Below are 23,644 nucleotides of genomic sequence, written 5' to 3'. Positions count from 1 at the left end.
GCTTAGACAAGTGTGGGAGGGAAACCAGAAGCCATCCACTGCCATCGTCCTTTCCCTGCAAGGAGGACAAATGATTGGTCTAAAGGTAGGACAAAGGGAGGCAGGCAGAGCATTGTGTTCGCAGGTGGATGGACTAGGGGAAATGGCAATGGGATGGGCAAGCAGGCAGGCAAAGAGGATGGTAATGCCAGCAGGCTGGCAGGATAAGAAGGAGCCCCTGCTGCTCCTACAGTCACATCAGTCACTCTGGCTGAGGAAGTTACATTACAGGTAGGCAGGTGGCTGGACATCCAGCAAGCAGTTGGGCAAGGCTGTGGGACAGGCAGCCTGGTATGACGTTTCTCAGGACCTTGTTAGAGGCAAAGAAACAGTGATGGAAAAGGACACAGAAAGCAAGGGAAAGTGTCTGGGGGTGGGACAAGCAGGAGAAGGCAGTGTGGGATGGGGGATGGATTAGACCCCTCCTTACATGTCTCCCAAGTACCTGTTTTGGGATTATAAAGACTGGGCAAAGTAGTTATTTACAACAAACCCAGTATAGTAGGCAGGATGGCTATTCATATTTGATACAGTTTAAAGACAAATGTTCTAAACAGTCCAATAAAACCACAAAAAGTTTCATGAACAGAACAACCACACAAGCACGTATGCCTATTTTGACTCCCTTCTCCAAATTCTAAAAAAAACAAGAGCTATTTATTTCCAGTTCTATTATCTAAACTGCTCCCCCTTGATTTTTTTGGGCAAAGACTTTTGAGGTTACGAAGAAGAGAAGAGTTTGGATTTACATCCTGCTTTTCTTTTCTATAAGGAGTCTCAAAGTGGCTTACAAACTCCTTCTCTTCCTCTCTTCACAACAGGCACCCTGTGAGGTAGGTAGAGCTGAGAGAGCTCTGAAAGAACTGTGATTAGCCCAAGGTAACCCAGCAGGCTTCAAGTGGAGGAGGGGGGAAACAAATCCAGTTCACCAGATAAGAGTCTGTCACTCATGTGGAGGAGTGCGGAATCAAACCCAGTTCTCCAGATTAGAGTCCACCATTCTTAACCACTATACCATGCTGTTATATCCTCACATCCTGTGGCAAGACATAAGACACAGTGTAATTTTCAGAGTCTCAGATTTGGACCAGGGAGACCCCACATTCAAATCCCGGCACTGCCCTGAAGCAAACAGGGTGTATTTAGGCCAGTCACACACTCTCAGCCTAATCTTCCTCACAGGGTTGTACTAGATGTACTATGTGGAGATAGGACCATACAAACCCTTAAGACCTCCAACTAGAAAGAGTGGGATATTATCATCACCCAGGATTGAACATAGTAGGGATTTTTTTGTTACATACTGGCAAAATATGTTTCATTATACATGTATACAGACAGATGAATAACTATTGCAACCCCAGTGTAAATTAGGTTTGCAAAGTTGTAATGAAAGCTATATTGATCACTGAAATGTAGATCCAGCTGTTAGGAGTATGAGCTTTCAACAAGTGTGGCAAAGAAAAAAGCCATTCTAACTTGTTGGAATTAACACGTAACCATTAACAGCACAGAGCGCAGTAGTAAGGTACTTACATATTTTGTTTCAGCCTTGGAGTCATAGTATTCAATATCATTCTCCTGCCAGACAGAGGAGAAAAAATGTTATAAGTAAGCTGATCTCGGTTGCAGATCTCAGGAGAAAAGGTTTTAACAGGTGATCATCCTAGAAGAGTAGGATAGAATCTAGTCCTAAAGGGCAGAGCAAACACCAGAGCAAACAGTGTTCAGAGTTTGCTTCCGGAGTCAGTACTGACAGGCACACTAGCTAGCACCTCTGCTTATGCTCTAGGGAGGAATACAGAAGCAATTGAGGGAAGTGAATACAGTGGCATAACTCCCACAGTTGGAGCTGCCACACCACTGTGTTGCACTGCAGTTTATTCCTTTTTCTTCTAAGTGTCAGTTAACCTGTCTTACTTGGCTTAGCAAAGCATGCCAAAGTGTAGCTACAGGGCAACCATACACATTCACTATCGAGGATCTAATCACGTTACAAAGTGTTGGTATGTTCACTGTATCCAACCTGGTCCTGCCACCTGATGTGCTCTGGAAATTTCAAGCTCAGAATGTAATTCCCAGGTCACCTGCATCTGGCTGGGAATTAAGGTCAGAGAATGAAACTGCCAGAACACATCTGTCAAGAGAACCCAGGTGAGCACATGGGGTACACAAGAACTTTGCAATGAATTATTAGGTTCTTGTACACAGTAGTGCAAATGACAGATCGGACTACAGTTGGTGATCTGGCATACTTAATTAAACCCATTTATATCCTGCCCTTTTATCCAAAAACAGATCTTCGGAGTGGATTATACCAAGTAAAAAATTATGCGAGAAACATAATTATAATAATAAATAAAACAGCCATCATTCTATAAGGCACACCTGTGGTAGAATTTCTGCCGAACATTATTAAAACTACTCCATTAAGAACACAAGGCCAAGCCATAGCAAGTAATCAATAACATATCACCAAACAGCTCATAGAAACTACCATCTTTAGCATACGGTAGCAGAATGCTAAGAGATTTTACCCAAAGAGGTCTAGAAAAATACAGATTTCTGATTTTTATTTACAAATTCTGGAAACAAGCAAGCAAGCAAACAAACAAAAACACCAGCAAGGAAATTTTGCCTGGATGGCTGACAACCAAAGCACTTAGAATGTGCGTATTCAATAGATCTGGCACATAAAGGTAGTTTACATGGCATAGATTTGGCAAAGTAGTTTATTTTTAATTTTTAAAACTTATCTGAAACTGATATTAATAATTCAGAGTCTAGCCAGCCCCCTTAAAATCATTCTTACACTACTGGTTGTAAACTACCTTTGGGGAGAAAAACCACATTCTGCTGCATAATTTCTACTTCCAGTGAGTATTTTTCAAAGCCCCCACTGGGTGAATCCCCACTGGAAAACTAAACTGGACACATCCCGGTTCCAAAAGAAACAGCACCTTTTTCATCACAGTTTCTCCCTCCCCACTGCAATGTGTGTCTAGTGAAGACCTCAATGTCTATTGCGGTTTCAAACAATGTAACACTCCCCACGAACATGTGATCTGCTCGGCGGGTGTATTCTTCCTGATTGGCTGTTATGTTGTGTTGGGACAAGAACTTTTTTAAAACTTTTTTTCCCGCACAGCTGTGTTGCTACGTAGATGTTTAGGCAGCATTTCCCTGCCTCTTCATCTGAGCAGGTTTTTGTGATTGGCTATTGTGTTGGAGCAGGAACACTACTCCACCCCAATTGAAAATTCATGTTATTCTTATTCTTGTTTTAACGTTCGAATGTAGCTATGCATAGACAATTTATCAAAATCATTGTCCCATAGTATTTATGTTTCTTTGTAGCTGTGCCCAGCGCACAAAAAAAGGCTGTGCACACTCTGCGCACAGCCCCTTGCGCTCTGATTGGCTGGAGGGTTCGAAGGGCGGGAACAATAAGCCACGTCTGTCCCATTTCTCCCCACCAAACCGGCTTCAGAGCGTGATTGAAAAAAGGTGCACTTAAATGCAGGTTCCGAAAAAACGCGTGATAAGGGGAGGAGCGCGTGCCAGAACAGGGATGAAGCCATGTTCGGCACTTAAGCCGTGGGGAGTCCTTGTGATTTTTGCCATGAGTATCACAGGATAATTCGCCCGTGGGGAATCGACCATTGTGTTTCATCTTTGCAACTGGGAGCTTTAGCTTCCAGCAGGGAAGCAATGAACCCAATGAAGGTGCTCTCCTCACCCATCTCTTTCCCCTTAATTGCCCCTTCCCCACTCCAGCTGCTTTCTCCCCAACTAAATCTCAAACCTAGACTTGCTATGCTGGGGGAGAAGCAACAGGAAAGGAGAAACAACAGGCAAGGCAAGGATTAAGTTTCCTCTCATTTCCTTAGCACTGCTTAGTAAGACAGAAGCAAGAGCCAGGCTTTGACGAGAGGCAGTAGAACTGGTACATGTGGGAGCTACCCTTCACAAATAGGTGCCTGCATGGTTTGTTTTTTTTGGATATGTAGAAAGTTAGAAGAAATACAGGAATGGAGGCAGAAATACATGGGTTAAATTGGATACATTTCCCAATATGTGCTCCTCTATGGAAAGTCATATTGGAGGATCGTAACATTTACCTTTTAACTTGGAAATCTCTGAATCTATAGGCACAAGAAATATATGCTCATTACTTCAGAGGAATCTATGCTAATAAGTGGAAGAAATCTGAGATGCTAATAACCTCATCCACTCAGAGCCACTGAACAGTCAATGAAAAATTAAGGAGTGATTTCATCATTTCTGTGAAGAACTGCATGTCATTAATTTGCGGTATTTAGAAACTATTTACATAGAGAGGTCTATTCCAATTCCAGTGCTAGGCCATGCAGCTGATAAAATTCACAAAGGGATGGGCAATTCAGAGAGCAGTAATACTATCAAGATAGAATTTTACATTCCATCTAAAGGCATAATTAAAGGGCATTTGAAGTCTCCCTTCTGCAAGCAGGAATGGGAGTGGGACTGCAGAAGTCAGAGCAGTGTATTCTCCTTTAGTAGCACACACGTCTGCACCACAACTTCTACTCATCAGCACATGGATATCTTGCTTGGGCCCTGAAACACTTGAACAGAGCTATTACTTAATGGAATTACTCTTCCTAACATGGATGTCGCCCTCTTGGATGCATACCTTCATGTGGTGAGGGGGGTAGTGTGTGTCAGTGAAGCTGAGAGCAATACTGTAAGGAGTTTAGACTCTGTCAAGTGACTAAACTCCTAGCAGTCACTCAAGATAGAACTGTCACAGGTAACACACCAGACTAAGATGCTACCACCTCCTCCAGGGATCAACGGACACATCAGCAGAAGAGAATGGACAGTTCCAACAGTGGTGGGACAGAGAAATCTTTGAAGGGTAGTTACTAGGCAGCAGTAGTAGTGGAAGGTGATACTGGTGGATGATCTATAATAGACAATGGCAGCGCCACTTCAGCTAATGCTGACAGAAGATGGCAATGGTAAACCACTTCTGAACATATCTTACTTGAAAAATCTTCTCATGAGACTATTCAAAACAGAAGAAGATATAGTGCTGGAAGATAGGATCCCCATGTTGGATAGCACTTATTTAGCTACTGGGTAAGAGCTGAGAATGAATAGTGCTACTCTTAATAAAGCAACTGGACTAAAGCTGAAACAATGTTCAGTTGTTGACATGAATGGATCCAAAAGGAAAATCTGTGCCACATGAAGTCTCAGGGGCCCCTCTACCCTATAGTGAGGATGGGGAAGTCCACCCAGCTTGCAGCAGGACCAAGCCTGTGAAATCCAAGGGGTGCTCTATGCAGGGCCCCATGACCTGAGTCCCCAGCGGGAAGAAGAGGACCTCCCCGGGTCAGGGGAAGGGGAACTAACCAAGGTTCCCAGAAGCATATTCCAGGTACTGATAATGGCATCGCGGATGCCTTGTTTCACTTCCAGGAATAGAGGTTTTGACCCCTGGCCCCCGACATGAGACCTACCTTGACATGTTTCTGCTGGACCTGTGGAGCCTTGACAGTACTTGATCATCCAGAGAGTTCTCAGGTCCTTTGCCCTCACAATGTGGCAGGCATACCAATGGGTTGTGTCTGCCTTCCTGGCCTTTTCAGCTCCCTCTGCCCCCCTCATTTTTTTACCCCCTTCACAGAAGGGGTGGTCCTTTGCTACCTGAAACACGTTCAGGGCCTCCAAGACCTTGCTCATGCACTTAGCTGCCATTTCCTTTTATTGCAAGGCACTGGGTGTAACCAACCCATGTTGAATTTTCCTCACTAGAAGAGGTATTGAAGGGTGGAGCCGCTTAACACCACGTCCTCAAGACAGTTGTAGGTCCATTACCCTAGTCATGCTGGTGGGCCAGTCCAGTCAGCTGTCGAGCATCTGTTCCTCCCAGTTTGAATTAAAGCTGTTCCAGGCAGCCTTTTCCTTGGTCCTCTTTGGGGCTTTTCACTACATTGAATTGGTGCCCACATCACGGGATGACTGTAGTGGCAGGGCCCCAGTGCTTTCAGACCTATAGGTGGGTGTCTTTGAGGTGCATATCTGACTTCACCAGTCCAAGTCAGATCAGCATGCATGTGGGACTATGGTGGTCCTTGGGGCTTCCCCCTCAGAACTGTCCTGTCCAGTCAGAGATAGAGCCTTACCGTCCAGCTGCCGACCCAGGGCCCCTTACTTATACATTCTGACAGCACATCCCTATTATGCTTCCGATTCAGCAGCATCCTTTGGACTTGTTTGGGCCACACGGGGCTCTCTGCATCAGAGTTTGGCCCTCACTCCTTCCATATTGGGCCACTACCGCCGCTTGAGGAGCAGATCCGCACCATCAGGGGTTGGTGCTTCCCAGCATACAAGGGACATGTTCACCCCTGGCTTAAGAACTAATGTTTCTCATCTTTCAGACATTGCAGGCCATCACAGAACTATCTGGATTGTCAGCCACAGCATTGTCCATTGGGCTGCCAAGTATGCCTCGTCTTCTGGTTGGGGGATAGACCTTGGCCTCACCAGCTATGCAACCGTGTTTTCTATGGGACAGAGAGGGATGTGTTGGGAGGCCTTGCTTCCAGAGCTGGATGGGGCAGTTGCAAGGGTCAGACCACTTCACACCTTGATCATCCATCTGGGAGAGAATGATCTGTCTGCTGAAAAGGGCATGTTGCTGGCTCACTGCATGGTGTTGGACTTGGAATCCATAAGGCACTGGTTGCCAGGGACTACTATTTTCTGGTCACACCTGTTGGAGCGTCAAGTATGGCATGGGGCACTGGCCCTGGAGAAAGTGGACCTGGTCGGATGCAGGACCAGTGGTATGCCTTGTGCAATTTTTTTTTGGGGGGGGGGGGGCAGGTGCGTCGCCCACCTAGACATTTAATTTTGCCTTCCAGCGCTGTATCGGAATGATGGCATCCATCTGCTGGAATGGGGTATGTGCTTTGTGTGGTTGGTTGTTGACTTAGGAAGCTTTGGCAAGAGTGAGATGGCCTCACTCATTGGTGGGTTGTGCATGGGGACTGATCCATTCAGGGAAGGAAGAGCCTGCATGCCGGTCCTCCTCATTTGGCAGGGGCCTCCATAAGAGGCTTGGGGGTGGAACAAGCCTGTGGACCACATGCCCAGGCAGCGGGTGCTGGTGGCTTATGCCCCTTGGCAGCAAGGGGAGTTCATCCAGAGGCCAGCACCCAGATGGCTCCCACTATCTTGCTGCTCCAGGCGTTGGTGTTTTCCCCCATGCATCAGGGTGGGGGAATGTTGTTACTGGGGGACAGCAGATGTGCTGCCTAGTGGTCACTGGATGACAGCAGACATGTTGCCTAGTGCCAGATTCATCCCTATGCTGCACCTTTGTTTCCTTTTGCCAGCACACCAATAAAAACGGCTGTGGTAAAATTTTACTCCACACAATTGGGTTTTTGTGTCTTCTTCCACACCCTCAGTTTGCTCCCTTCCCTCCTCGGGTGGCAACTGACAGCCCCCCACAAGAGCATTATGATCAGCAGGCAACAATCTGGAACTGAACCCCCCCCCCCCAAGAGTATTATGGTCAGCTGACAACAACTTCCTGCGGGTTGTTAGCTGAGACCAGGGTTTTCTTGCAGATTTACTCATGTCCTGATCTTAATGTGCCAGTCCATCCACTAAGCCAGAGAAAGAGAGAGTGGACCCTCAGGAGAAGCCTACTGAGGATGTGCGGGGGAGAGGGATATTGGAGGAAATCAGTGCAACCTTGCATGTAAGTATTGGCACCTTTTTAAAAAAATAAACAAAAACACTGTGCAGGTTGTTGTGCAGGTTGCTAACAGGGGCCATCTGGGTCATGAAAATACAAACTGGTGAAAACTAACAGACCTTTGTGCATCTTGCTCATTACTGTCCATTCCTGATCCTTAACAGCTGTCAGGGTTCTCAGTTAGTTCCATGTCCTGAGATCCTTGTAGTAGAAATCCTGAAGTTGAAAATGGGACCATCTGCATTCCAAGTAATGGGACCATCTGTAACTGAGTCAGAGGCTCTCCCCTTTTCCTACCAGCTATAGAAAGTTACACAGAAATAACATTTCTGGGAATTTTGAAATCATGGAAAGAATAAGCACTCCCTTTTCAGAAAATTTCCTATCAAACCTAATTTTACCAATTTAACAACATAATATGCATAATTTATAACTTACTATGCAACCCAGAGGCTGAAGCCACATTGGAAGCAGCAGAAGGGTTCACAGCATGTTATAGCTTGAAGGAAAATTATTATAAAATGATGTATACATGGTATTTGATTACCAAAAAATTGGCAAAGATGTATAAAGGTATATCTAACAGATGCTGGAAATGCCAACAACAAGAGAGGTCTTTCTCTTATATATGGTGGATTTGAAAAGAGGGTAAATTCTTTTAGGATATGATATTAAAAGAAATACAAAAGATCCTGAAGACAACAATTGTGAAAAAACCTGAGGCTTTTTTGTTGGGACTCATGGGAGATGATATTCCAAATCAATACAGACTATATGTATATAACTACTGCAGCAACTCTATAAGCACAAAAATGGAGATACAATAAAATACCAGCACAGGAGGAATGGATCTTGAATGTCCCAGAGTATTCAGAAAAAGCAAAGCTGATGTCTCCATTAAGAGACAATAATAATAACTTTTTAGAAAACTGGAAACTTTTTATGGAATATCTTTTGAAAACCCATTCATACAGGGAAACAATAGCAGGACAAAATCTAAAAGACAACAGCAGAATGTATTAGAATGTTAGTAAAACAAAAAACATGTAATTATACACATGAATATAGAGTTAATGTTTGGTCAAATATGAGATAGCTGGAAATTATAATAGGGTGTAATGGATTGTATTTCATATTGTTTTAACTTGCTTTTTTGTTTCTCTTGTTGGCATCTATGGGTTTGTTTTTCATTTGAGAAAAAAAAATTAAAATGGAAGCAGTGGAAGGGTTGCACCAGTGCCCTTGCCACCAGCGCTGTGCAAAGTGGCATGGACATCAGTGCAGAGAGACTTACCCTGGCAGCAAGGTGCCATGGTAGCAGGAACCAGGAAGTGATCTTCCATGCTATTGATCCAGTGCTGCTGGAGGCTGTACCACCATTCGGTGGTGGTGGTGGTGGTGGTGGGGAGGGTGTTCCAGGGGGAAGAGTCAACTTTAGTTGGCTCCCAAAGTACTTTCAGCCTGGGAATGCACCCTACACCAACAGCCAACTTATATCACCAAAAAGTGTGACTGAAATCAGTCTTCTGTATGGGATTTTTCAGACAGCTTTTTTTTCCTCCTGTTTTTTCCCCCCTTCCTGCACTGCCTGAAAACCCTTTGGAGGTAGCACAGGTGCCAACAGCTCCAACACCATCCCCAGCTGCTGCTGTACCCCTCCCCCCCAGATTGGGCTGTTAGGAACCACATAATATTGTATAATTTAAAATATTTATGGAAATTAGTAGATGGGTGGTGGTTCTGAGCCTGGGCCTCCTGTTGGATGAACAGACGGCAGTGGTGGCCAGGGGTACCTTTCACTAGCTTTGGTTGGACAGTCAGTTGCAGCCCTTCCTGAGCAGAAAATATTTTGCCACTGAGGTGCATTCCCTGGTTGCATCTAGACTAGATTACTGCAGTGCATGAACTAAACTTGGTACAGAATGCAATAGCCAGAGTGCTGATTGAAGTGGATTTTAGGGACCTTATCTGTCCAATATATATATCTATATGTATATATGTATGTATGTATATATATTTGCTAGGTAGAAAAAAAATAAAGTTTAATGTAATGAACATGAAAATGTCATGAACAAATGAAAATGTATTACTTGTACAGTAATATTCTTCTAGTCACAAAAGTAGAAATACCAGTACAGTTGAACATTGAAAACAATGAACTTTTTAATTAATGAGCTATCATTAAACACATCGTAGCATATTAACATTATTCACATTTAAACAATACACATTCTTGAAAATGTTTATATGGCTACAATCTACCCAGGAATTATCATTATCTGATGCTGTATGTTCCCTTACATTTTAAAAGTTATACTACAAATCTTGAATACATAGAATTTCACTTTTTCCAAAGGAGAAAAAAACTTCCATGTATTTTCAAATTCTTTCCATGAGAATTTTTTTCAAGCCTTTGACCCAACCCCCCAAATAACCCTAGCATTTTTTTCAGATTTTTTCAGGGCTTTATATCTCTAGGGAGCCCATCAATAATGAGGAGTTTCTGCCAAACTGCAGTTGCTTCTGAGTGCCATGAGCAGGCCTGCTGTCCAGGTTTTGAATATTTTCATGAGTCTTCACTAGTTATTATAACTTGTTCACTTACATGCTATTCCAACCCCAGCAGATATATTTGCCAACAGACACAATGTGGCAAGGAATGCCTTGCCATATGTCCTTTTATTACCATTCAAAGAAGCATACAGACTTAAAAGCTATGCAGTGGAGACAAATGCATAGAAGACATCTTCTAGAGAACAATCCACCAAGCTTCCACAGGGGCACTAGACAACACATGAATGTTGCCCAGAGGCAGCACTTTGTAGAGTCAGCCCTATGTTAGTACTTAAGTATAATAATGTTGTATACTGCTTTAAAGGGTTCAAAGCACATCTCATCATCTCAGTAATCCTTAAAACAGCCTTACAAGGTAGACCAATATTGTTATCTCAATATTTAAAAAGGAGGGAGCTGAGGCTCTGACATAGTAGCTTGCCTAAGAACACTTGCTCATTTCATGGCAGAGGCAAGAGCTATAGTTACTCCCATAACCTATCCAAACAGCTAACTGTCAAACAGATGGTACTTACAACAACACATTATCTATGATGTGAAAGCAGAGCATGATGAAGCAATTACCCAGATAGTCTAAGGTATGTTTAAATGAGCATGACTTCAGTCTGGCACAGTTAATCACTACCAAAATCAATTAAGGATGTGCATTCAGGTATTTCTGGTCTGAATACATATTAAAATACCTTATAGGGATTATATCTGATAATATCAATAAGGGCTTTCTGGGTATATACTGGATATTCAGGTTTTCTAGAATACTGATAACTGGTTCCAGAAATTCCAGAAATATTCCGGGCTGGCATTTGAAGGCTCCAGGGCTTCAGTCAAACTTTTCAGTAGACACTATGGAAGAACTTGTGTTCTTCCATGTGTTGCTTTTGGATGGCAATAAAACCTCTTACTAAGTGAAACTCTGTTAATGTGGTGTTATTATGAATATTAACATGCATAAGTGGCTGCACTTGTGAAATAGACCTTAGGAAGAGACAGAACTTCCTATGGAACTCTAAGGTCCTCTTTAGCCTTTCACTTCTTTGCTTGCCATTTGCTATTTATCTGCTATTTACCTGCACAGCAACATTTACCTTGGAAGAAGACACCTTGTGAACGTTTTTTGGGGGGGAGGGGTGTGTGTAACCCAGAGATATAACTTTTGTTTTATATGCAGAAGTGCATAGGTTCAATTCCAGCATCTCCTGCTAAAAGGATCAGGTAAGAGGTGATGTGAAAGGCCTCTACCTGAAATCCTGAAAAGTTGCTGCCAGCCAAAGCAGGCAATACTGATTTTGGTCTGGCTCAGCATAAGGTATCTTCATGTGTATATGTGAACTCTATCAACCTTGAGTAGCTACCAGTCTTCCAACTATGCTCACAGTGTATTTTGGGGTGCTCAGGTAAAGATATACTTTGTCTCGCAAAAAGATGTCAGCAGATTGTATATTCCTCCCCCGGACCTTCTTTGTTGTGGAATGCTCTGCCTGGGTCCTAGGGCCTACCTAGCTCTACTCCCCCAATCTGTTTGAAAATTTGATGATAGTCCTTCAAAGAACTATAAATGCTCTTGAATCAAGTACCATGTTCAATAATGCACAAAATAATGGTTTTCACAAAGGCAGTGCATAAAAATGAGTGATAATTCTCATATTCATTTAGGACTATATTCTAATGTGGAAGAATACAATTTTCTCAACCGCTCCACCTCAACTGACCATACGAACATCTTTCTATGAAGCAAAGTGTAGTCCCCTTTGAAAAGCACCAGGTCTTACTGATCAATGGGATGACATCACGTCACAATGTTTACTAGGCAAACCTTGTTTATGTGGTAGTTTGCCATTAGGGATTTAAGCACAATTGCCTTTTTGTTAACGGGAATCTTTCATACAGCAGAGTTATGAAAGTAAAAGCTCTCCTTATGTTGATGGTTAAAGAAATAACGTGCCTTCAGTGTTGTTTTAGTTAATATCCAGTGTGCTTTGAGTGAAGCTGTGGCAATAGCTGAATGATGTAATCATGGCAATGAAGTTGATAAACTGTGATAAACTGGCTCCATATGACTTGGATTCTTGTTCTAGTTAAATTTATCAAAGTGTAATGTTAAAATTGTCCTCTGCTTTTAAAACTGAATAGTAGACTATACATTACTGAAAAGTTTTTCACAAAGATACCCTCCTGCCATTTCCTGGCCATAGCTCCCTGAGAAAGTATTGAATGATTTGAATAACTGATCACAACTTAAGCCTCCATGTACGTAAGACTTAAAGTACAAACTCTCCAATGCAGATTTCTGTTTTGTCAGTATTAACAGCTCTGTCATGCTGAGGAACTTGCAAAATGAGTCAAGAGAGACTAACTCTTCTTTGGAGTTATCATGGAGACAAAACCTGCTCAACTAAAGCAATTTCCTCTTCATTCTACCGACTGCTAAAACTTAAGCTGACAAAATTCTTCAGCTTAAGGAGATCTGTGCCAATTACTTAGACAGAGAGCAAGAATATAATCAATGGAAGGATGTTTGCTAGCTGGATATAAAGGACTAGGCAGAAGCTTATCTTTAACATTTGGCATGGAACTTACCCTCTTCAGCAGAGATTAGCATGTTTCCAGAGTTATGTGCCGCTCATGACGACTTTGAAATGTGTTAAGAACCAAAGAAGGTTAATACAATAAAATATGGGCTCAATATCTATAAGTTGAAAGCATTACTCTAAACAAATTTGTATGTATGTATGTATACATGGGTGCATATGTGTGTGTGTGTAAATCTCTCTCTCTCTCTCTCTCTCTCTCTCTCTCTCTCAGAATAGAGTTGGCCATAAAGTCCAACCCCCTGCCATACAGGAATACACAATCAAAGCACTCCTCAAAGGTGGCCATCTAGCCTCTGCTTAAAAACCTCCAAAGGAGGAGACTCCACCACACACTGAAGTAGTGTATTCCACTGTTGAACAACCCCTACTCAGTGGTGGGATCCAAAAATTTTAATAACAGGTTCTGATGGTGGTGGGATTCAAACAGTGGCGCCACTGCACACATGCACCTCCAGTCCCTATTGGGCAGGGAGGTTGCTTTAGTAACCCTTTCTCGGCACTCATAAAAAATTAGTAACCACTTCTAGAGAAGTGGTGAGAACTGGTTGGATCCCACCTCTGCCCCTACTGTCAGGAAGTTCTTCCTAATGTTTAGGTGGAATCTCTTCTCCTGTACCTTGTATCCATTACATCTTGTCCTGGTCTCTGAAGCAGCAGAAAACAAGCTTGCTCCATCTTCAACATGACATCCCTTCAAATATTTAACTATCATGTCACCCCTTATCTTTCTCTTCTCCAGACTAAACATACCTAGTTCCCTATGTCACTCCTCATAGTGCAAGGAATTTAGACTCTCTACCATTTTGGCCACCTTCCCCTGGAACTATTCGGGCTTGTCAATGTCCTTCTTGAATTGTTGTTACTTATAAAACTGCCACTCAGAGACTGCTCAAAAGATCTGGATGGCAGTTAAATAGAGAAGAAGAAGAAGAAGAAGAAGAAGAAGAAGAAGAAGAAGAAGAAGAAGAAGAAGAGTTGTAGTAGTAGTAGTAGTAGTAGTAGTAGTAGTAGTAGTAGTAGAAGTAGTAGTTTGGATTTATATTCCCCTTTTCTTTTCTGTAGGAGACTCAAAGGGGCTTACAATCCCCTTGCCCTTCCCCCCTCACAACAAACACCCTGTGAGGTAGGTGGGGCTGAGAGAGCTCAGAAGAACTGTGACTAGCCCAAGGTCACCCAGCTGGCGTGTGTGGGAGTGCACAGGCTAATCTGCATTCCCCAGATAAGCCTCCACAGCTCAAGTGGCAGAACTGGGAATCAAACCCGGTTCCTCCAGATTAGAATGCACCTGCTCTTAACCACTACGCCACTGCTGCTCCTGGTGATTCACAAAAAGCCCCCCCCTCAGAAGTCAAAAACAAAGAAAAAACCCCACAGAAACAAATCCCCCAAGCCCTCAAAAATCAAATACATTGGCTTTCAAAAACAGACAGTTAAGGATTTAGTTTAAAGGATAACGCCCCCGCCCCTCACCAGAGCTTACCTTTTGCTCTCTGATCAGCTGCCTTCTGCTGCCTCCCAGAGGGATTACAGTATGTGCCTCTCTATATGTGCCTCTCTCTATGCATACACACAAACACATATTTTGGCCCAAATAGTAGTCTTACAAGTGTACATAAATAAAAAAAGAATCATTGTTGATCCTAAGCAAATGTGTTTCAGTCCTCTGGCCTTCCTCAGTGGTCAAATAATATTAATCCTATAAAAAGGCCCCATAATTAAAACAGTGCATTAATAAAATTAACACTAGGCCAAGATGATGATGATAATGATAATGATAATAATGATGATGATGATGATGATGATGATGATGATGATGATGATGATGATGATGATGATAATAATAATAATAATAATAATAATAATAATAATAATAATAATACTGTAGATCATGTCCTCAGCTGCTGCAAAAAAGATTGCCCAGACTGAGTACAAACAGAGACACAATTCAGTGGCCAAGATGATCCACTGGAATTTATGCAAGAATTACAACATAAGAACAGCTAAGAACTGGTGGGAACACTGTCCAGAGAAAGTAATGGAAAATGAGAAGGTCAAGATCCTGTGGGTCTTTCGAATCCAAATGGACAAAGTGTTGAAACACAATACACCAGTCATCATCGTGATCGAGGGCAAGAAAGTGAGCATCATCGACATAGCAGTCCCCGGTGACAGCGGGATCATTGAAAAAGAACACAAGAAGGTCACTAGATACAGCGATTTGAAAATCAAGCTTCAGCGTCTATGGCACAAACCAGCTGAGAATCAGCACGCTGGGTGCAATCCCAAAAACACTAGGGTAGCACTTAAAACATTAACATCTGTCAAATTCAGAAGGCAGTCCTGCTGGGATCCGCATGAATACTAAGCCAATACATTACAACTTCCTAGGCCTCTGGGTGAGGCTCGAATTGTAATGAAGGCCAACAACCAGCTAAAGATCTGGCAGCTGTGAAATCAACAACAACAACAACAACAACAACAATTCATCATTGTTCATCATTGCAATGATCAACAATTCTACAAAAAACAAACCTGGGCTATCAAACTGCAAGAAATTCACCAAAAATTCCCCACTTGCTGTACATGGATCATCTAAAGCTTTATGGAAAATCAGAAACTGAAATTGCAGTCAGAATCTTCAGAAATGACACCAGTATGGAGTTCGGCTTGGACAAATGCGCCACAGTGGCATTGAAGAAAGGGAAAATTACTGTCAGTAAGGGCATAGAGATGCCTAATGGAAAAACCATAAAGTGCAATCAACCTGAAGCCTTTAAATACCTGGGCATACTACAGATGGACAATATCAAGCATGGACATGTGAAAAATGTGGTCAGCAGAGAATATGTCCAAAGGGTCAGAAAAATTTTGAAGAGCAAATTAAATGGCAGGAATACGATCAAGGCTATCAACACCTGGGCCATACCCATCATCAGATACACTGCTAGAATTGTGAACTGGATGCAAGCAGAGCTGGATGATCTGGACAGAAAAACAAGAAAACTGATGACAATCCAATACTCATTACACCCATGTTGTAATGACAATGACAATCCAATACTCATTACACCCATGTTGACACACTTTACCTACCCAGAAAATCAGGAGATAGAGGGCTTCAGCAAGTGAAGCAAACAGTGGAAGAAGAGAAACATGCACTGGCAGATTATGTGAAAAACAGTGAAGAACCAACATTGATGGAAGTCAACAGCAGAAAACTGCTCAAAGTGCAAAAGACAAAGAGTGAATACCGTAAAAATACAGTGCAAAGCAGGAGAGAAAACTGGCAAACGAAGGCTTTCCATGGACAGTTCCTAGAAAAAAATGAGGACAATATTGACAAGGAAAGAACCTGGCTGTGGCTCACAAATGGAACTTTGAAAAAGGAGACTGAGAGATTGATTCTTGCAGTCCAAGAATAAGCAATTCGAACAAATGCCATCAATGCCAGAATTGAAAAGTCGACTATAGATCCCAAGTGCAGACTCTGCAAGGAAGTAGATGAAACAATAGATTACATACTTAGCTGCTACAAGAAGATTGCACAGTCGGACTACAAGCAGAGGCATAATACTGTTGCTCACATGATTCACTGGAACTTGTGCCACAACTATCATCTGCCTGTGACAAAGAACTGGTGGAATCACAAACCTGAAAAGGTTACTGAAAATGAACATGTAAAACTACTCTGGGACTTCCAAATTCAGACTGACAAAGTTTTAGAACACAATACTCCTGACCTCACGATTGTGGAGAAAAAGAAAGTGTGGATAGTCGATGTTGCAATACCTGGTGACAGCAGAATTGATGAAAAGCAACTGGAAAAACTTACACGATACAAGGATTTAAGGATTGAACTACAAAGACTCTGGCACAAACCAGTAAAGGTGGACCCAGTGATGATCGGCACATTGGGTGCAGTGCCTAAAGACCTTGGACGGCACTTAAAAACAATTGGCGCTGACAAAATCACCATATGTCAGCTGCAAAAAGCCACTCTACTCAGCTCTGCACGCATTATTTGTCAATACATCACACAGTCCTAGATGCTTGGGAAGTGTCCAACGTGTGATTTAATACAAAATCCAGCATAGTGCTCTTGTTTGCTGTATATAACTGTTTTTGTATCAATAATAATAATAATAATAATAATAATAATAATAATAATAATAATAATAATAATAATAATAATAATAATAATAATAATAATAATAAATCTGTGACCAAAGTCAGAAGTATAAGTCAAAGACCTCTTACTTAATGTGCTACTGCCATGGTCTTACATAATTCTGTCTAATCCTGCATTCAGCATTAGAATCGGAATACGGCTTTGTTGAGAGCATAACAAATACACAACTTTAAGCATTAAAATAATTTCTACCAGCACAGTCCCTAGCCTTTTTGAACCTGTGGGCACATTTGGAATTCTGACACAGTATGGTAGAGGTAGCCACAAAATGGCTGCCACAAGAGACAGAGCCAGCCACAAAATGATCACTACAATTTAACTTCAGTAACACTTTGCAGATCTTTGTGCTGTGCTGGCAAAGCAACATTTTAACAAACCTGCACAGCCAATCAGAAGCCTTGCTGGGCAGAAGCCCTACTTGGCCCCACCCACTTCTTAAAAACACTTGGCAGGCATCAGAAAAGATGTTGCCAGGTGCTATGGCACCCATGGGCGTCACATTGGAGATCTCTCATTTACAGCTGGCTAGTTTATGGCATTGTTGTAAAGGATGCTGAACAAGATAGACCTTGACCTGATCAACATGCTCCAGCAACAATGCACATTCAGAGTCACTTAACACAGATTCATTATTCCTTAACTGTGAAGAGCTGTGAAGAGTCCTGAGTATGGACTCTTGCTTTGGCAATTAAAAACCCATTGATAAATCCTGGAAATACTCATGAAAAAACAAGGAAGTCTTACAGTGGTTAGTCCACCCCCTAAGCTAAATTGCAGGACTCAGTTGAAACTTCTCTATGCGACACTGAGCAAAGAGTGAACTACTTCAAAACCTAAAGTGCAGTATTAAAAACAAGTATAAGTAATTGAAGGACACTGTTTCCAAATTAATGGAAGCTTGCTGGTATTGTAATTTGTGCAAAGAAATTCCAACTGTGATGCCCTAGGTTTCTTTTAAATTAGACTTTTCAATATTAAGAACATTCACTTTACAGATTCCACCAAATTTTAAATGGCTTGTATTTTGTGCCCTGGTTTCTGGACATGCCATGTCTTCAAGCAGATTTTAAACCTGCTGCTTTCCAATTTGTTGCTTCTTTTGAAACTGCAGAACTTCTCTATTTGTGCTGCAAACCCAGGACCCCTTTTCCGATGATGTAAACACTTCATCTAGCCTAATCCTCAACTGGACTTTAATATGTATTGGTTGTAAAATACGTGATAATCTCTTATTGACTGCTTTTATGTCTTTGTGATGAGTTAATCCCTCAGCAGTTGAAAGTTGTGCAATGTAGCTGTGCTGTGAGATCAGATCTAAGGCGGGCAGGAAGATCCCCGCCGAAAATTGCTTACAGGTTTTGCGCTCTTATTGCAAAACTAGCTGCTTTCCCTTTACCTTCTGCATTGATACTGAACACACAGTGTTTTCTTACATGCACATTCTGAAAACTATATTAAAATTATTAAACCATTTGTAGCTATACCTTGTCTCAATGAAAGAAAGAAATGTGGTCATGTGTGTTGCAGAGGAAGTGAACATTGTGTCCTCTCATAGTTCTAAACAGTTCTGATTCTCTGATAGCATTTAAAAAGCTATTTTTAGAGCTGCTTATGTTAAAAAAACCTTTATTCTGTGCACTATTAAGCTTGCTGTTTTGATAAAAAAGCATTTTAGTTCATCCAAAGATTATTTGAAGTACTTGCCTTTTTCTTATAACTTGCCCACCATTTTGTGTCCAGCTTATGGATTCTCAACGCGGTAGTCCCCATCTCCCATTGCCACCTGAACCAAACTTCACCAAACTTGGATGCTCTTATGAGGAGAATCTCCCAAAGCCATCCTGAAAGCTGAACTGGGCTTTTTCCAGGTCTTTTACTATTTTGGCTTTACTGAATCCCCAAGCCTAATTCCTACTTCATTATTCCACAAACTCATGCTGCATTCAGTCTTTGCCCCATATGTCACTCTTACCATGGTTCAGGTTTCTATATTACAGAGTTACAATATGTCAAAACACTGCTGATTTTCAAAATAAGTAGCACAGCAACAATATCTAGTGTAGATCTTCCCTCTCCTATTTCATGATCCCTCCCACTGAAGCTTCCATCAGTGAGTGTCTGAATGACCATCACAGCCATATCATGAACAATCTGTCTGTCATAAGGAAGCTGCACTCTCTGCTGTGATAAAGCACCCCATGTCACCTTTTGTAACACCCTGTGAGAGCTACTTTGGGGTACACACAGTGACTGAAGCTGAACTACCAAATGGAAATAAAAGAATATCTCTTTTTTTCTATTTAAATGAAAGCATGTGGAATCTTCTGGTGCCTGAAAGCTACTTTTAGCTACACCACAGCACATCATCAGTTTACCTGTGTGGGATTCACATGTCATGATAATGAAGCAGAATGACAAACGGCAACTTTGCTGCTAAGTGGGGGCATCTGCTTCTAATTACCACAAGTGTGTGCTGGAGTTCCATGATGAGCAGCAAAGGACCTCAGCAAGGCACAGGGGAGTCATTTCAGACATTAGTAAGGGGGGAAAAAAGAGAGAGCACCTTTTCAGTAATAAATTATTCTCTCCTCTCCCTCAGCTCTGTTCACATTATACACACACAGAATAACAGAGCTATTTCACAGGCCTGGATGTCATGCAGTCATATTACTACTTCAGAACTGGGCCTGGAAGGCCTGGGAAAAATAGTGATTTATTTAAGGTTGCCAGCTCTAAGTTGGAAAATTCATGGATATTTTGAGGGTTTGGGGAGGGGAGGGGCTTCAGTGAGAAATAATGCCAGAGTTCATCTTCCATACTCCAGCCCCCACCCACCCACGCTCCTTGAATTTGGAAGCCCTACTTATATTGTGTCACATATACAGTATAGTTTCTAAACTGGTGCAGAGAACCAGTGGCAGAATTCACTTTGAAATGGAGGATATCAAATAAAAAAGCCACTCTGCAAAGCACCATGTTTTTAACAGTGCTACTATTGCTCCTTCTCACTCTATCCATAGGGTAGCAAAACAAGGCAGTGGTTTCTCCATACATGGGAGAGTGCCCCCCTCCCCCAATACTGGATGAACAGTGAACATATTTACTAGGAGGCATAGATCGTTACAGAGAGTTGAATGGAAGCTGAAAATGGGAGGGGACAAGGAGGAGGAAGAGGGATATTGGCCATCTCAAGTTCCCAGCAGCTTAAAATAGGATGAAGGCATGTGGTATCCAACCCAACACATTCTTAACTTCCACCTGCAACATGGCACCACATCCGTTTTTAAAATACTGTATATGTGCCCTCCCCCAGTTTGTCCTTTTCTACACCCACTCTCCATTGTCTTTTTCTGTTAGGAGAAGACCCCCTCCCCCCAGATAATTTTGTTGGTGATGGCATTGATGCAACCTAAACTTGGTGACAATACAACCTGTTTGTGACTCCTAACTCACTAGATAAGAACATAAGAACATAAGAACTAGCCTATTGGATCAGACCAGAGTCCATCTAGTCCAGCATTCTGCTACTCGCAGTGGCCCACCAGGTGCCTTTGGGAGCTCACATGCAGGATGTGAAAGCAATGGCCTTCTGCTGCTGCTGCTCCTGAGCACCTGGTCTGCTAAGGCATTTGCAATCTGAAATCAAGGAGGATCAAGATTGGTAGCCATAGATTGACTTCTCCTCCATAAATCTGTCCAAGCCCTTTTTAAAGCTATCCAGATTAGTGGCCATCACCACCTCCTGTGGCAGCATATTCCACAGGCTTTTGTAGAGGCAAGTCCTGTCTTACAAACTTACTAGATATATTCCAAACACCACATGGATAAACTCCAAACATGGAGCGGCCTGCCATTATGGATAAGTTACAGTCCTAGCTGCAACTAAGCTTTCAGTATGGGTGATAAGGGGCTGAACTATACATTTTGTGAGAGACCTGTGATCAGATTTCTAAACATATTTTAATATAAAAAGCAGGCATGGGGAGCATGATGTGTGGGTGTGTGTATGGATTTTTAACCTTTGCCATTTTCCAAGTAAAAATGCAATCACTACAAGCTATTATGAATTCTTCTAGGAACAGTACAATAAAAGTGTTTATCTTTTTATCTACTGAATAGAACAGCAACCTGGTGGGACTCTTTCTGCTGAAAAAATGGAAAAGGGAGAAAGGACTAACTCATTCTACCCATGACATAACTTTTTGATCAATATGTCCTGCCAAAGCAATCTTTTAAATATAAAAAAATGGGCCAGAGGACAAATCACAGGGGACTAATCACTAATCATGTAATGTTCAGTTTGGCCCTTATTCCACAAAAATTATATATGGCATCAGTCATCAAAAAGTGCACCTTTTGCACCTACTCAGCTCTTCACAGTAAAAGGATTCCAGAGTACTGGAATCTCTCATGCTATCCCTTCCTTTTTAATACTCTATCAAGGTGCTGTCCTCAAACATCATTGTTCCAATTGGAGCAAGTATCAGTGGGCCAAGAAGAATGTGGACAGCTGTGAATGAGAAGCTTTGGATTTAGCATCATGCCCTGCAACAGGTCTCTCCTGGCACTTCACATAGTCTGCAAGACTCACATTAGCATGGCAATAAAAAAACTAAAAGGGAAGGGGAACAAATGGTCTGATGTTAAATCTTTGAATTTTGGCGATTAAAAAGTAGTCATTCAGGGAAGAATGCTTATTAATTATCTGTAAATTTGTTGTGAAATGCTGAGGAGCTTACAACAACCAGGAAAGTAAATTTTATTTTATTTTCTTGCTCATTCCCATTCTATCCCTCCCCCAGTCTCATACACTGCTCTGCCTCCTTTTTCAAAAGATGCCATTTCCCTGGGTTCTGGGCCATCTGCACTTCACAATTAAAGGAACCCCAAGAGACCTATAACACAAACGAGCTAATTTCATGTTTAATGATCTTTAATCAGAAGTGAGTGTGACTAACAACAGTTATTCAGAATGTGCTTTGTTGTTCATTTTATCTTCCATCGTTCCCTCAAACCCCCCTACATTCTTTTTTGACAAGTACCAAACAGTCCATCTCCAGCAGAGGCACAGGATAACTGTAAGAGTAATTCAGCCACAAATGGAAAAGCAACAAAAGCAAGACTGAGAATGCAGAAACTATCTAACAGACTGACTGAAAATCCACCTGTGTGCTTGTTTCAATGTGCTTTCAGCTCATAGGATTATTTCTTTATAGAAGGCCTTCTCATTCTTGAAAAATATAAAACTGTCCTTTACCCAATGTGAGCATGTGTCCACCTAGCCAAATACTGTATGTGCCAGGAGGGGCAGAGTTCAGTCTTGGGTTTTTTTTGGCCAGAGCTTCAGGATTCATCTACTGAATTCAGTTGCAAAATGGATCATACAGAGGGTGGAGGCAGGCACCTGCCTCCTGAGTTACTACATGTCAGGCATCCCAAAGATGTGGAGCATCTGAAATATCCAATAATTTTAGAGCTTGATAGTCAACATCCAGTCAAAAGAATGGTACACAATGTGTTGGTCGTAGTGAGTCGATTAATATTACAAGTTTACAGTGGTCGAATCCCCACTTGAAATTTGCCCACAGATCCAAACCTGTTCATTGCAGAACTCTTAGCAATCCCCACTACCAGGCTAGCTCACTTCACCGGTTTCCCCTGATTGGCTGGCGTGCCTTGATTGGCGGGACCTTTTCCCACTGCAAAAATGTACATTGTAGGGGTGTGATAAAAAAACAACAACCAGCGTGTAAAAGTTTAACGTTTAACTGTTTAACTGTGCAAACAGTTAATCGTTACCTGCGTAAACCATGAACGATTGAGTTATGCGTTTGACTGTTTAATGCTTGCATCCCCTTCTGCTGGCCGATCGCGGAAATGAAACCAAGGAAAGGCTGCATGTGCATCGCAGTGCTCATTGGTTGCCCAAATTCTGTGTCACCCTCCAGGGCGGGAAACGGTCAGGGTTTCAACCCTCATTCCTCCCCTCGGATCAGCTCTGAACCGTGTTAATGGGGTCTATGCCACTTGCAACCAGGTCCCGCCGGAACGCGGATTAATGGGGAGAACGAGCGCCAGAAACGGAATCTGCCACGCAAGCAATGGGAAGGTCGTCCCTTGAACCTGGTTAGTTTGTGTTCTGAAACCTGGCTAAGATGGTAGTGGGGATTTGACCAGTGAGAGCTGTGACTATTATCCCTTCCTATGTAAAATTATTGAACAGAAATGCACATTACATTCTTCCATGCCCCCTCACTGTCTATTGCACATTTATTTCACCTTTCCTCCAAGGACAGTTTGGCATAAACAGTATGGCCAGAGAACTCAGCCATTCAACAGTCCCTGTTCAACACACTGTTACATCACAGTAAGCCTACAATGGCAGTTAAATGTGTTCAATATGAACATACCATCTGCAGTCCAATTTCAGGGTGAAAAACCTAAGCCAGATGATCAGATAATCACAAGCAAGATTATATTCTTTTTAGTAAA

General features: G+C 42.1%; 1 protein-coding gene across 3 annotated transcripts in view; it reads right to left on the bottom strand.

Moving 5' to 3' along the window:
- The window catches only part of CACNA2D2 (calcium voltage-gated channel auxiliary subunit alpha2delta 2), a 719,552-nt gene that overhangs the window by 251,101 nt on the left and 444,807 nt on the right, over positions 1–23,644 (bottom strand). For 2 of the 3 annotated variants that reach the window (XM_048488253.1, XM_048488254.1), the window contains exon 5: positions 1,576–1,620. The exons of the other annotated variant lie outside the window; for it this stretch is intronic. In XM_048488253.1, the coding sequence (XP_048344210.1) occupies positions 1,576–1,620 (45 nt within the window). The remainder of the gene's footprint in view (positions 1–1,575; positions 1,621–23,644) is intronic. 3 annotated transcript variants of the gene reach the window in all.

The sequence above is a fragment of the Sphaerodactylus townsendi genome, linkage group LG03 (genome assembly GCF_021028975.2).
Source record: "Sphaerodactylus townsendi isolate TG3544 linkage group LG03, MPM_Stown_v2.3, whole genome shotgun sequence".
Classification (NCBI taxonomy): Eukaryota; Metazoa; Chordata; class Lepidosauria; order Squamata; family Sphaerodactylidae; genus Sphaerodactylus; species Sphaerodactylus townsendi.
Note: the sequence above shows the minus strand (reverse complement) of the source record. Positions and strands in the feature narration are given on the sequence as shown.